Source organism: Genypterus blacodes, unplaced genomic scaffold (assembly GCF_046128005.1).
Source record: "Genypterus blacodes isolate CSIRO-AG114 ecotype Tasmania unplaced genomic scaffold, CSIRO-AGI_Gbla_v1 ptg000067l_1, whole genome shotgun sequence".
NCBI classification, from domain to species: domain Eukaryota; kingdom Metazoa; phylum Chordata; class Actinopteri; order Ophidiiformes; family Ophidiidae; genus Genypterus; species Genypterus blacodes.
The window spans coordinates 16,657,501-16,671,501 of NW_027466879.1; the positions used below are offsets into that span (position 1 = coordinate 16,657,501).

General features: G+C 43.9%; 1 protein-coding gene across 1 annotated transcript in view; it reads left to right on the plus strand.

Moving 5' to 3' along the window:
- ush2a (Usher syndrome 2A (autosomal recessive, mild)) overlaps positions 1-14,001 on the plus strand; it is a 169,448-nt gene that overhangs the window by 146,571 nt on the left and 8,876 nt on the right. The window contains 8 exon segments of the mRNA XM_076156076.1: positions 9,231-9,312; positions 9,421-9,566; positions 9,852-10,193; positions 10,393-10,751; positions 10,896-11,265; positions 11,375-11,656; positions 11,788-11,957; positions 12,573-12,903. Of these exon segments, the coding sequence (XP_076012191.1) occupies positions 9,231-9,312; positions 9,421-9,566; positions 9,852-10,193; positions 10,393-10,751; positions 10,896-11,265; positions 11,375-11,656; positions 11,788-11,957; positions 12,573-12,903 (2,082 nt within the window).

A 14,001-nucleotide genomic window follows, 5' to 3' on the forward strand; every position in this document is an offset into this window, starting at 1 on the left:
GTGTCCTAAAACTGCATGAAACAAGTTGCTTGCAGTGCTCCATGACAACGTACTATTTGCAGAATTACACACATATATGTTCAGCGTAAAGGCTTTGTAATGCGGCGATGCTCTGCAGTTTAGTAGATACACTTTATCAAAGCAAATGTAATCATGTTGTCTGAAAATGTCATCTTCAGCCGCAACAATGCACACACACTCCTGATGATTACATCAGAAGGACAACATGGACATTTTTTAACAAACACTAATATATGGTAGCTAATGTGGCATCATTGTATTTGTAAATTAACTGTACCAGTGCTAAGTTAGCTGACCTTTCCTTGGTTCCTGGTTGATTCCTTTTTTTTTTTTTTAAACCTTTTCTATATTTTCCACTCTTGCTCCATTGAATCTTTCCTCTTATATGTGCTTCTTCATTATTACTCTATGATCTTTCTTCATTAACTCTCCCTCAATGAATTCTCCTGTTGTGTTCTGTTTATAAATTTCCGGTACTCCGTTGAACGTCTTGTTGTGTGCATGTGTGTGTTTTGTATGTGTGTGTTTGTAAGTGTATTGATCTCAGGCTGGGCTGGGAGCCCTGCTCCATGCCAGCTTGGCTGATTAATGGGGTCGTCATAGCGATTGGACGGAATGAGGGTATGAAGTGCAGGCGGCCTGCCTCACTAGACCCCTGCACGCTGCCTGGCACACACACGCAGGCACACACAGAAATTCACGCACCATGCCTTACACCTTTCTGACAGACAGAGTTAGTCACTCACACTGTCTTGTCAGGTTGCTGCTTTTGCAATCTGGCTCTCATTCCTCTCTTTTGGTTAATCTTTCTTCTTCATTATTTTTGCTCTCTTTCCTCCTCCATTTTCTTTCTTTTTTCTTATCACTCTTTCCTCTGTCCTTTGCTGTTTGCTGCCTTTAACTCAACCCATCGCTTGGTCATTGACATCAGGTCTTCCGTGATTTCCAGTTCATGTTTTTATTTAGTTGCCATTTGTCCATCTTTCACATTCTTTCCTTTTTGCTTTTTCCTATTCTGCTCCCAACAGTCACTAACCTGCAGTCCTTCCGCTTCACTCTGCCTGCTTGCTTGTGTTCTTCCTCCTCCTCCGCTGCCCTTCCTTCTATTGTTCCCACCCATTTTCGTCTCCACCCTACCCTTCTTCCATCCCATCCTTTTTCAGATCTCCTACACCCCCATAAGTCAATTTGTTTGGTTTTCTCTCCGCATTATTTCTCTCCTTCTTCACCACCTTTTATTTACAATCCCTTTCATTAATTTTGTTATTAATCCACTTTCTTTCCCATCTCTTTTCTACCTTTTCACTATTGAATCTTATCTGTTCCGCCCTTCTCTCTCTCACTTCCTCCTCCACCATGTTCTCGTCTACTGCATCACTTCTCTTCTACCTCCACCTACTTCTTTCCCTTTTCTTTCTCCCTGTAATATTTCCTTGACTACCCTCTTTCTCTTCTTTTACTCTTCTGTCCTTTTCTCCCTCCCTTGGCTCTTCCAGATGTTACACTGTGGCCCTCGGGAACACTGGTGAAGGGAGACCATGAATGTGTGTGTGTGTGTGTGTGTTACTCTGTGCTTACATATGTCTGAATATGCTTGTTCGTGTGCTTGTGTGCATGTATATTTGTTTTGTCTGTGTACGTGCAACAGTGTGTATGTGTGCATGTGTGTGCGTGTGTGTGCGTGCGTGCGTGCCCGTGCCGCTGTATTAATACATCCCATTGATCAGAGCAGGACCCCTGACAGTCATCATCCCTGAGAACCATCTGGCCGACGCCTGACGCTCCCTCACCCAAACACAAGCTGACACCCTATTAATCTGCTACTGCCATGCATATATTCGCGTGTGAGTGTGTGCGCGTGTGTGTGCGTGTGAAATTGTGTGCATGACGGAAAGAATCAACGGATTATTGGTAAGAGAGTGTTTAGCATGTATGCAAGGGATATTATGTGTAGAGTTTACATGAACATTTTTTGTCATTTTCCCGTTTTTGAGTATGTTTATGTATTTGTGTGAGTGTATGGCGCCGATGCGTGCACACACGTGTACACGCGCCATTCCACCATCCGCCAACAACAGCCGGCGATGAAGGGAGCTGAAGGGTGCTTGGAAATTAAGGTTATTACACAAATTGAGCCATATGGTCTAAATATTTCAGAGCTGAAATTTACTAGGCAATAAAAATGGCTCCTACCTCGGTAATGGTGTAAATTACAGCTTAACCACCAGCGCTAATGATGTCCTTCTGTACGCCCCGTAACCAACCGTACATGAAGGACACATTGTTTAAAAAATACCCCAGGAAAAGGGAGGGAGAGGAAGGGAGGGAGGGAAACGGAAGAAGGGATGGAGATGGAGGGAGAAGGATGAAGTCAGCTGGGGTAGGAAGGTGATGAAAGAGCTGCGGGCAGAGGATAGTTTGAAAGGAAAAAGAGAAGTGCAGAGAGAAAGGAGTGTTGAATGTAAGGAGTGGAGAAAGAAAGAGAGAGTGCTAGCAGCATGTTTACAATCTGTTAGAGCCCGTCGGAGAGCGTGGGACAGTGAGGGCCAGCCGGCAATCTGAGTCTCAACGCCAACACAAGGGTTCAGAAAGTGTGTAGATGGTGTGTACATACAGACCTGCATGGTCCAAATGTGTGTGTTTAGGCATGAACAGTTAGAAAGAGCAAATATGAACACGTTATCAGAATATATGGTGTGTACATAGACATTAATGGTCTGCATGCGTGTTGAATGATTAGATAGCCACAATCAAGCAATATTGTGTAGACATATCCATGGTGTGACTACGCAGGATGGATGGAGACCAGCAGTTCTTTGAATTCATAATAAGTTGGTTAAATGTTGCCAATGATGAAGCTTTGCTGCCTTTTGATGTTACTGATACAGTTTCAATTCTATTTGACCGCATAGATTTTCTTCTCCATTGTTCCATCAGACCATCAGCACTCAGCTGAATGTTTGTGTGTTTTGTTGTGTGTTTGCTCGTCTCACAATTGCAAACAAACTTTTTATCAACTTCCTGTCATCGTGTTTACAATTCTAACAACCTTTTGAATATGTTTGGGCCTCTGTACATGTAATGCAGCCATCTCACTACTCCTCCCTCTGCAGCTGTCTCAGATAGCTGAGGAGCTGGAATGTTGACGTGTGATGCTCAGTTTCTTAATTGTAGGAATAAGAGCAAAATTGTGTCATCCTTGGAATTGTTGTTACACCTACCATTAGGTAAATGATCCCTTAGGATCATTTTAGTAGATCCTTCAGTGTTCAGGTGCCATCCCGAAAACATCTTTGTGGATCTTACATACTGTTGAAAGCTATTTTACTCATGAGATTTTTATCAGCTTTGGTCTTTCACTTGTTGCCTTTGTTGCGCTCTGTTTGTTTTCCTCTTTTAGTTTTGCTCATTGCATCTCTAAAGCACAGAAGAGTAGTCAGAGGAATGGGATGATAAGGCTTTGCCCTTGTGCTCAGTGACACCCCTACAAAGACAAAGGAGTGGACAGAAGATTCAGAGATGAGTGCACAGTGTGAGGAAAAAGCGACAAGGAGTTTGAAGAGAAGAAGGGGAAGAAAGGAAGATGAGAGGAGGGGATAAGGAGACTCAGAAGCAGAGTTCATTAGGCCCTTGGCCTATCAGACCCCTTAGTTAGAAGTCTCCAAGTCTGATTGGAGGGCTCTCAGCATTCTGCATAAACAGCCAAATAATCACGCAGCAACACTCCTTCTCACTTCATTCTATCCCTGTCTCCTCATCTTTGTGACAGCTCTCTTTTATCTCTCCCTCCCTCATTCTTCTCTCCATCTGTACATTTCCTCCCATCTGGCTTTCTCTGCTTCTGTCTCAAATAACAGTTTTTATGTTATTCTATATCCCTCTGTCTTTGCCCCCCTCCATTTCTCATCCCTCTCACTCCGATAGTTCTCCCTCTTCCTCTTCATCCCCCTCTTTCCTCTCTCTGTTCTCTTTCACACTCTCTTTTGCTCAGTAATGATAGGTTGTGTGTTGTGTGCCTGTCTTTGGAGAGGCTACACCATCTTGTGTAGTGCTCTCCACTTGTCTTAATTGGTGTTTTGTATCGCAACCACAATGTGATGGTCATCACTTAAGGATTGCTTTTGGAATGTGTGTGTGTGTGTGTGTGTGTGTGTGTGTGAGAGAGAGAGAGAGACAGAGAGAGGGGGAGACTTATGATTCTCTTTAGTCATTTCCCTTTACTTTTCACACACATCACATTGAACACTTTCTAAGACATTTGATGCAAATATAAACTCTGAATACAGATTAACACACCTAAGAGTTATTTGGTCACTTTAAGCTTTCCTCAATACAGACACATTTCTTGCAGTTGTGTGAACTCATCTGCAGTTTGTGAGAATGCAGAGGAAAATTTGATTCATCGGTTTAAGGTCACACATGAAAGGGTGTTGAGAAGCGCAAGATCTGGAAGAAGCAGAACTATAGCAAGGGAAGTAAGAAATACAGTTTATTATTTTCTATTATATTCTGTCCTCTTCATGAATTGGATTGGGTTGGACAAAATATTAGGAAACCCTTTCGTTACAGTGCAGTCTTGTGTAACAGCACCACTAAATATGGCCACAACATTATCAGCTTCACAAAGGCAGGATTCATAGCAAATGTGTTTCGATTGGATTGTATAGGTGTATAGAAAAGGTGTCCACTGAGTGAAGTCAACAGTGGAATGGCACCGAAAGGCTTCAAGGGGTTTTCAGTATGGCGGTGGAATGGTTGCAATTCTGAAACCACATGAGAACTCCAGGTTATACTATATACTGTATATGTATATATATATATGCCATATACGTATATATATTACATTGACCTACATTTTAAAAGGGGTCATGTCATGTCATCGTTTATGACAACTCATCCCAAGTACACTGCCCCAAAATGGCCTTAAGTTCAACTTCAGTTTACCTCAAGTTGTCCATCATAACAACATTAGTCCAAACTATTTTGGGGATAAATTGTTGAATCTCCACTCTTCAAATAAAAACATGTCATTATGCACAAACATGCTTATTTCCTTTTCAGCAGATTACTTTCAGACAGACCCCCTTTACTCGCTGGAATGTGTTGACTGGTCTTTGGCCACATCACAAAACAGACACACACACTCACAGATGCATATATATGCACACAAATATGCTGGTCCAGGGGTCTAGAGCCGCCAAAGCCAATCATGGTTGTCGGTGTGAAGTGGCCATGCCTGTTCCAGACCCCTGCAGTCCCCTCTCTCCATCTCTTCTCTACTGTGCTGGCCACCAACAAAACACACGCCTAATGGCATATTGTGTGCGTGCATGTGTGTGTGCTCGCTTGTGTGTCAGTGTTTGTCTAATGCACACAGACTAGAAGGGACACATGCAGGGCATTTACCAACAGACATGGGGCAATTGTTCCAGCAGCATTGAATTTGGCATGCACACACAAACACACACATGTGCACGCACAGACACATCCTCACACACAACTTGGCTTGAGAGCTTGGCATGGGGTGGGAGAGAGCAGCGTGTGGCGCACTGGCTCACCTCAGAAACCTCCGAAAACAATTACTGTTCTCACAGGGCTGGTCAGGGCACAGCTTGTACTAATAGACCAGACTAAAGAATTGAATCGAACTCAAATTAATTGAATTGAACAGTTGAATTGTATGGAACTAATTTGAATGAAGTAAATAATATTGAATAGAATTTAATCTTACTGTGGTCTCCTACAACAGTGAGATAAGAAATCAAACACAGAAGAAAAGTAGAAACAGCATGGGGCTTTATTATCTCACCAGGATGTAATATAATATTAAAGAGGTAGATCAGAGGAGGCTGTGGAGAGAAACACCCCAAAGACAAAGCTAGTTGGACCTCATTCACCTATCATTAGATACGGTTATTTTATGTATGTTCTTAGGGAGTTCAGTTTACTTTTACCTGTGTGTGTGTGTGTGTGTGTGTGTGTGTGTGTGTGTGTGTGTGTGTGTGTGTGTGTGTGTGTGTGTGTGTGTGTGTGTGTGTGTGTGTGTGTGTGTGTGTGTGTGTGCTGTGCATGTGTGCAGCCATCATATGCTAATGTTGGTCCGTCTCTCTCTGCCTCTCTCTCCCTCTGCGGGGCCCGATGCCGGGGCCTTTGTGAGATAATCAGCATAATTCTTTTGACAAATACACATGGTTATTCTTAATTAGTATCACACACTGTCCCCCTGGCCGCACCATGCCTTTCTACCTGAATATCACACACCGATGTTCACTTGCACACACACTTTTAGGGACATATGCATAAAAACAAAATATGCAGATGCAGGCTTATTGGAATATACACCATCTATTGTTTGACACAGTCAATGTGCACAAGAGTCTAGGAACACACACGCAAACTTGACCCTCTTCTATAGTCTACACACGCAGAATCACGCGTTGTCAAGAGGACCCCTGCTGTAGCTCAACACACACACTAAAAAGGAGTCAGAATGAGGGGAATGAGGAAATAAAAGATTGAATAGATTGCTTTCTTGCCCCTGATGCTAAATTCTGTTGAACCGTGTAAGATCTGAGGGCTCTTTAATGTATAAATTAGCAAGGCCTCTTCCTGTCTGTTCTTTTCCTCTCATTGTCTCCTTTTCTTCCCCTTTTTTCTTGCTCTGGCTTGTTTAAATTTGCTCCCCTATATATCTAAATCGCTCTTTAATTTTTCTCTGTCCATCCATGTGTCTCTCTCCATCCATGAGCCCCTTTTTTTCCTTCCATCTATTCTTTCGCTTTTGGCATGATTAACTACTGACTTTGATCATGCACATGTGTGCCCGAGCTCATGTACACTGTCTTCAGGTTGACTAAAACCGTTTCCTTTGATATCCTACATTGCTGCCATACATGCTGCCTTAATCGATTGACCATTTATTAACACGTATACCAGCGCCATAGTACTTAATTGACCAATGCTGCAGATTGAAAAGAATAAAAAACCTATGTATACCAAAGCCTGGTTTAAATTCTATATTTTGATAAATATCTACTGCTGGATTTCAGAAGTCGACGTCAGAAAACGTTCTAGTTCGGCATACTCTTAACATTACTGATGATGATCAAATGATGATGGACTGGTATATTTTAAATTAGTTCTCCTTCATTGTTGGGAGTGGTGAGTAAGTCGGTGGTTATTTTCTCTGAAATCCCCTTAATTAAATGATTAATACCTATTTTCATAAGTCGAGTTGTTTCCCGCGTGTTACAGAGTGATTTTAATTTGTTTAAGTGTTTGTTTTGCATGCATGTCCCTCATACACCTTCGTGTATGTGAGAGGAATAGTTACTAAGGGAGCTGTTACTGTAATGTAATAGGAGTGTGTTTCAGTGTTAAACCATTCTATTACTGCCTGACTCCTGTGTGTGTGTGTCTGTGAGAGCAGTTAGGAAGCTGATGTGGTGCATTTCATAGTACTTGATTGTTGAGTATTCGTGTGTGTGTGTGTGTGTACGTGCGGGCGGGCAGTTGTGTGTGTGATGTGATGAAGCAAGGAGGCCGTTAATGTGGTGTGTTTCTGTGGTAAAGTGTTTGATTGTATTGCCATCTAGAGGCGTATAGCAGAGTCTCCACGCTCCTATAAAAACGGCCAGTGCCAGATGCTGCTATTGACAATGTGCATATGTTAACCGCTTTATAGGCCACATGCCTCACATATTTCACTGGCTTTTAAGGTAGCCAGATCTCTCATTCTCGCTCACTTAATCTGTCTCTCCCTTCTGCAACGTCTATCTTTTTTTTCTCTCTCCCCCACTTCAGCCTTCTTCTCTCTCTTTTACCCTTTCATTCAGTCTCCCTCCATTCTCTCTTCTTTTTTATTCCCTCCATCAGTTATCAAGTCACTCTTTTTCCCCTCCCTATTTTCTATTTCTCTGCCGCTCTCTTACCTATACACACTTAATTTTGTTCCAGTACCTTCTTTCTTCCTATCTTTATCACTCTCTCCCCTCCTTTTTCTCTATCCTCGCCCTCTCTCTCCATCCCTTCCCTTCCTCTGTATAGCGAGAGGGGCTGTGATTTGCAGGAGGATTTAGCTTGTGTCTAGGTGTCGGGGGACTTATTAATCCTACTTTACTGTGGATGAAAAACATGTTGGCTCCCAGACATGAAAACAGTGAATACATGCATTCTGGTTGTTGTTCAGACAGTTCATCCTTGGTGCTATGCTACGGTGATTTGTCAGGGTTTACATTTAATTTCATTTGAATTGGAGCCTTGATCCTCTTGCTGCTGTATTGAAGTGGGTTACCAGTTAATCTGTTTACATTTGCTTGCATACTTTAAGGAATACACATGCACACAGCGATGAACACACTATGAAAAAGCAAACTCAACTAGAGAGAGAGAGAGAGAGAGAGAGAGAGAAATCACTTTTATAAAAGCTTATGGTCAACACACACGGACAAACAGCTAAGCAATGCCACATTCTGGAACCTACTGTTCCCTGGCTGCCATGCCATGCCACGCCAGGGCCTTTTGAAACAACAGTGTGTCTCTTATCAATTAGTAAATGCACCCTTTCATATCACTAACACATACACACACACACACACACTCACTCTTCTCCTGTGTCTGCCAGCATGTTGGGCAAAGTCCCACTGCCTAAAGCTACTGGCAAAGAAGACAATGCCCCTCTCTCTCTCTCTCTCTCCCTCCCTCCATGTCTGTGGGTGTGTAGGTGACATAAACACACACAACATAAACACTCACTCTGTAAGCTTTGAATTCAACCATAAGGGATGGCCCTTCTGCGTGCCAGTCTTTCGTTCCTCTGCCACTTCTCTAGTGTCAACATAGCTTCCCATGGCAGGGAATGCACTGTACGTTGAAATGTTGATATGACAAATCCCATGTCATGTCATCTTGTCTGCCATTGTTTGTGTTGTTTTTGAGGCTCATTTTTCAGGAGAAGGGTTAGGGTGCTGGATTTTGTTTATGCAACTAATTTCCTTTTTTCCTTCTGCCATCCACTTCCCTTCCCATCCACTATGCATTTTATTTTTCTTCATTCATTACTCTTGTCAAATCACCTTTTTATTCTCTCCTAAACCTTACCCAACCTCATTCATCCCTCCTTCCTTTCCTCTCCTTTTTTGTACTTTTTTCATAAACCCCTTATGTACTTCATCGTCACTATTACACCCTGGCCACCCTTCCTCTCTCAGGGTTCAGTTCGAGAAGCAACAGTCTTCGGCCTCAAGCCTTACAGCGAGTATAGTCTGCGTGTGGAAGCTGTGAATGGGGCAGGTAAGTTGTTTATCATCGTCATCTCCTCACAGGGAAAATAATAACTCATCTCAAGATCGGCATTAAACACACAAACACAATCCATGTTGATGTTGTCCAAACCCTCAGGCAGCGTGGCCAGTCCGTGGGTGAGCATTAGGACCCTGGAGGCTTCACCGGCTGATCTGGCTAACTTCACAGCAGAGCAGAGGGAGCAGGGCAGGGCGTTACTGCTCAGCTGGGAAGAGCCACATGCTCCAAATGGAGCCATTACGGTACATAAACACAAAAGTATACAACATGTACTCCTGTGAATGCAAATAGCGTAGTTGTCTATCTGTCTATCTATTTCATCAGCATCAGGCCCCCCTTTAGATAGACACATTACCAACACTATATATGGGCGAATTCATATGCTGTAAGTAAGCATGCACTTGACCTCAATGTAGTCAAGCATACACAAATTACAGTATAATTGAGTAATATTCAAAATTTTCTCTTCTTCTTCTTGTTCTTTCCCTCTTATTGATATTCTTTTTTTATACGTTCATCCTCTCCAGATGTATCACTTGTACAGTGAGGGAACTCTGGAGTTCAGCGGATTATCGCGCAACTTCCTGTTTCGGCGTTTGGAGCCGTGGACCACTTATGTCTTGACTCTTGAAGCCTGCACGTCAGCAGGCTGCACACAAACCCCTCCACAACGCTTTACCACAGCCGCGGCCCCACCCGCCTCCCAGCCCCCGCCCAGGCCCCTTTTCATTGGCTCAGATCGTGTGTCTCTTGCCTGGGACCCTCCCCCTGAGCCCAATGGTCCTATCGGAGAGTATCTTTTGCTCGGGCGGAGTGTGGAGGAAGGAGGAAGGGCGAGAAGTAATGAAGAGGATAGAGAAAGGGGGAAAGTATGTGAAAATATAAACAATGATTTGAGTCATGCCGACAATAAGAAAATAATTTGGTTTTTGAAAAGTGTGATATAAATTATTAGTTATTTTATGTAAGATTACAGTCATCTCAGTGGGGTTGGTTTGAATGCTTGTTTTAAACACAAATAATAAAGCATTAGAAGATGCTGAAATCATCAACCTCTGTCTTCAACAGGTGCTTTTCAGAGAATCGTCCCAGCAGACTTCCGCTCTCTTCTACACAGTAACTGGTCTGCGCCCCTGGACTCAATATGAGTTCAGTGTCCGTACTCACAACCCTGCCGGCCACACCCTCAGCCCCTGGGTTACTGTGACAACAAGGCAGGCACCTCCTCGTGGCCTCGCCAGTCCCACAGTTAGTCACCTCAAAGGCAGACCCACTGAGGTGTCCGTGTCTTGGAGTCCTCCTCTGGAGCCCAATGGGGTGATTCTGTCTTACAGGATTCAGAGAAACAATATCAGTTTTTCATTTAGTTTTGACCCCACTGTCCTCAGCTACACCGATGAAGACCTCATGCCTTTTTCAACACACAGGTATTGCTCGTCTACTTCCATACAAATCCATAATTAAATGCCCTGAATGACTACTGGGGGAATAATGTCTCACAAAGATAATTCAACAGACTCAGCCTGACAGTAATGATTTAATTTACTCTACTTCACTTTATTCTTCTCCAGCTATGCGATCATAGCATGTACTTCTGAGGGATGTGTCACCAGCCCCCATACCAACATCACCACCCTAGAGGCTCCCCCTGCCATAGTGGAAGCACCCACAGTGAGCAGCATCACATCCGGTAGCATCAACATTTCCTGGCGTAAACAACTGACGCAGAATGGGGAGGTAACAGAATATGTCCTGAGACTGAACAACAAAGAGGTTTACCGTGGCAGAGGTTTGAGCTTTGTGCTGTCAGACCTTCGGCCTCACACGTCGTATCAGCTGGTGCTGTTGGCTTGTACCAGTGGTGGATGCACCTCCAGTGCCACATTTTCCACTGTAACTGAAGAGGCTCCACCCACCGGCCTGCATGCCCCAAGACTAAAGGTGTGTTCGTGTTGTTAGCGCTATTCTACGCTACTATTCAGGTTTATACATATGAATTGAATGGTATCTAGAGTTCTGTGTGAGGTGACCTTTGATCCTTTCTCTGAAGGTCAGTGGCCCAGAGTCGGTGGAGGTTACCTGGAAAGGACCAGAGCAACCTAATGGCATCATCACAGGATATGAGCTACGCAGAGACGGTGAAGTCATCTACATAGGTACAGAAACTCATTACCACGACTTCACCCTTTTGCCGAGTGTAGAATACAGCTACATTGTCAGCGCAAACAACAGCAAGGGGACAGTGAGCAGCATGGCATCCAAAGCCAGGACTCACCCATCGGCTCCTTCTGGCGTGGATCTCCCTACGGTGCAACATTCGGGACCAAGCCAGGTAAATCAATAAATACGTTTTACCACTGATCATTTGTGTGCATCCATAGCCATCTACTGTACATTATCTATTTCTGGTGTTTTTGTTGAATACAGGTTAGGTTGTTTAATACAGTTTTGTGCTTCCTTCAGTTGAGAGTGGAATGGAGCACTCCAGCACGTCCTAATGGAGACATCATTAGTTACGCCGTGTATCAGCGAGATCCAGTCCTGCTCAGCATCAACCACACTGTGTTCACTCCAGAGGACATCGCCTTCACAGAGAGACACACCACTCTGTATGGGCTGAAACCTTATCACAGGTCAGTCAGAGGAGAACGTGAAAACTCATATAGTGCCCAAACAAAATCCCTCAGATAATCCTTTTGATCACATCTTCTTCAGGAAGACATTTAAGGACTTGTGAAATAATTGAGGCTGTAATTCTTGTACCCGTGTAATAAATTACAACACAAATGTACCTGTCAGGTATCATGATTTGATGAAAAACAAGCACTCAAACAAGCTGTCAGAGGGACAGCATCATGATTTGGGTGATTTAAAGAGAGATGGGAGTCAACCTTGAAAGAAATAACATGTATCCCCCCCCAAGCCTCTCTCAGGCATTTTCACCAACCAAACTCAGTATGTATGCGTGTGTGAGGTTGCATGCGCAGTTAATGTGTGTGCATGACGGCGTGTTTGGACATGTGGCTGTGTATGTGAGTGTGTGTGTGCACTGAAGTCCTGATGAGGTTTCGATTATAAAATCTCCTGGATCTTATCATGCAAAGATCATACCTCTCCAATGACCTAACATCATTTTATGTCATCCTTTTCCCATTCTCTAATTGCAGTTCAGTGATACCAAACATGTTTTGGCACACAACATATTACATTGTGAAATATGTGTCTGTGTGTGTGTGTTTTGTGTGTAGGTATGAGGTGAGGGTGGAGGCTTGCACAGCACTGGGCTGCTCCTCCAGCGACTGGTCATCTATTCTCACTCCTGAGGCGCCCCCTGCTGTACAGACAGCACCGCTTTTGGACCTCCAGCCTGACTCGAGCACTGGCCTGCACACCACCTTCCTACTCACCTGGTCACCTCCGGCCCAGCCGTATGGGAGAGTCCTTCGCTATGAGGTGTACCGCAGGCCGGACCAGACCAATGATGCCCACAGAGGTGTCACAACAACGCTCATCTACAAAGATGTTGCTACTACTTGCAAAGATGAAGGACTACAGCCATTCACCCCATACCAGTACCAGGTATAATGAGAACTCCTAAGAGTATTGCCCTAAAAAAGAAAAAATGTGAATATGATTGGTAACAGCTTTCAACTATGAACCATATAACCTTGGTACAGGCTTCAATGAAGATGAAGTTGTAGAAGCTATCTCTTCGTTCAGCAATACAATGGCAAAAACAAATACTCGCACTCTCCTCTCTGGCATAGAAACATTTTGTCTTTGTCCTCTGCTTTGGACACGAGTACAAAATGTTTTATTGTGATCTGTGAACCTCATTTGGAGATGAGATCTGATCAGACAACCTGTTTTCACAATGAAATGTCTTCCAAAAGCACAGTCTCACTCACACACACACGTGCTTCCCTTCTGCTGATACAGTCACCCTCACGTGCCCGACACATGCATTCATAGACAACATACACAGAAAGAAACAAACCAAGTGATAAGCCAGGTGTTAAATGGTGGAGTCCATATTAATGCTGCTGCGCTGTGCGTCACCACGCTAATTGACAGGCTAGCCCTTTGGAAGCAACAATAACATTAGCATTCCCGCCTGTCAGACATGTGAGCCGAGGCCAGGGAACCTGTGTAATTGATTGAGTTTGCCTGATTGTGGTGCCGTCTTTATTTACGAGGGTCCTAATTTATGACAGGAGGAGGGAGGGAGGGAGGAGCTTGGTGAGATGACGGGCGGGCAACAGAGCCATTAATCACCAGGCCCTCAGAGCACCCACTTCCTGATTACCAGCCAGCCAATCGAATTAACTGTTAGCCCCCTTGGTAACTGAGTATGTATTGGAAAGACCTTTTAATGGCGACCGCTACATGTCCCCAGAGGGTTTGCCAGTGGACAGAGAATGTGTGTGAATGTGCGCCTGTGTTTCCTGTTGCACACATACGTGGCCATGTACACAAAAGCATTCCATGTGATTGCATGTGCATGTGAACATGTGCGCGAGGCCAGATTGATTGAGAGTAAATTTAGTGATATTTCCATCTGAGTTTATTGTCTGTCAGTCCCTCTGTCCGCCTGTCTGCCTTTGTTTTCATCTAACTGTTGATCTGCCTGTGTATCTATGTGGTTCCCGCACGTTCTCTCTCTGTGTGTTTCAGGCG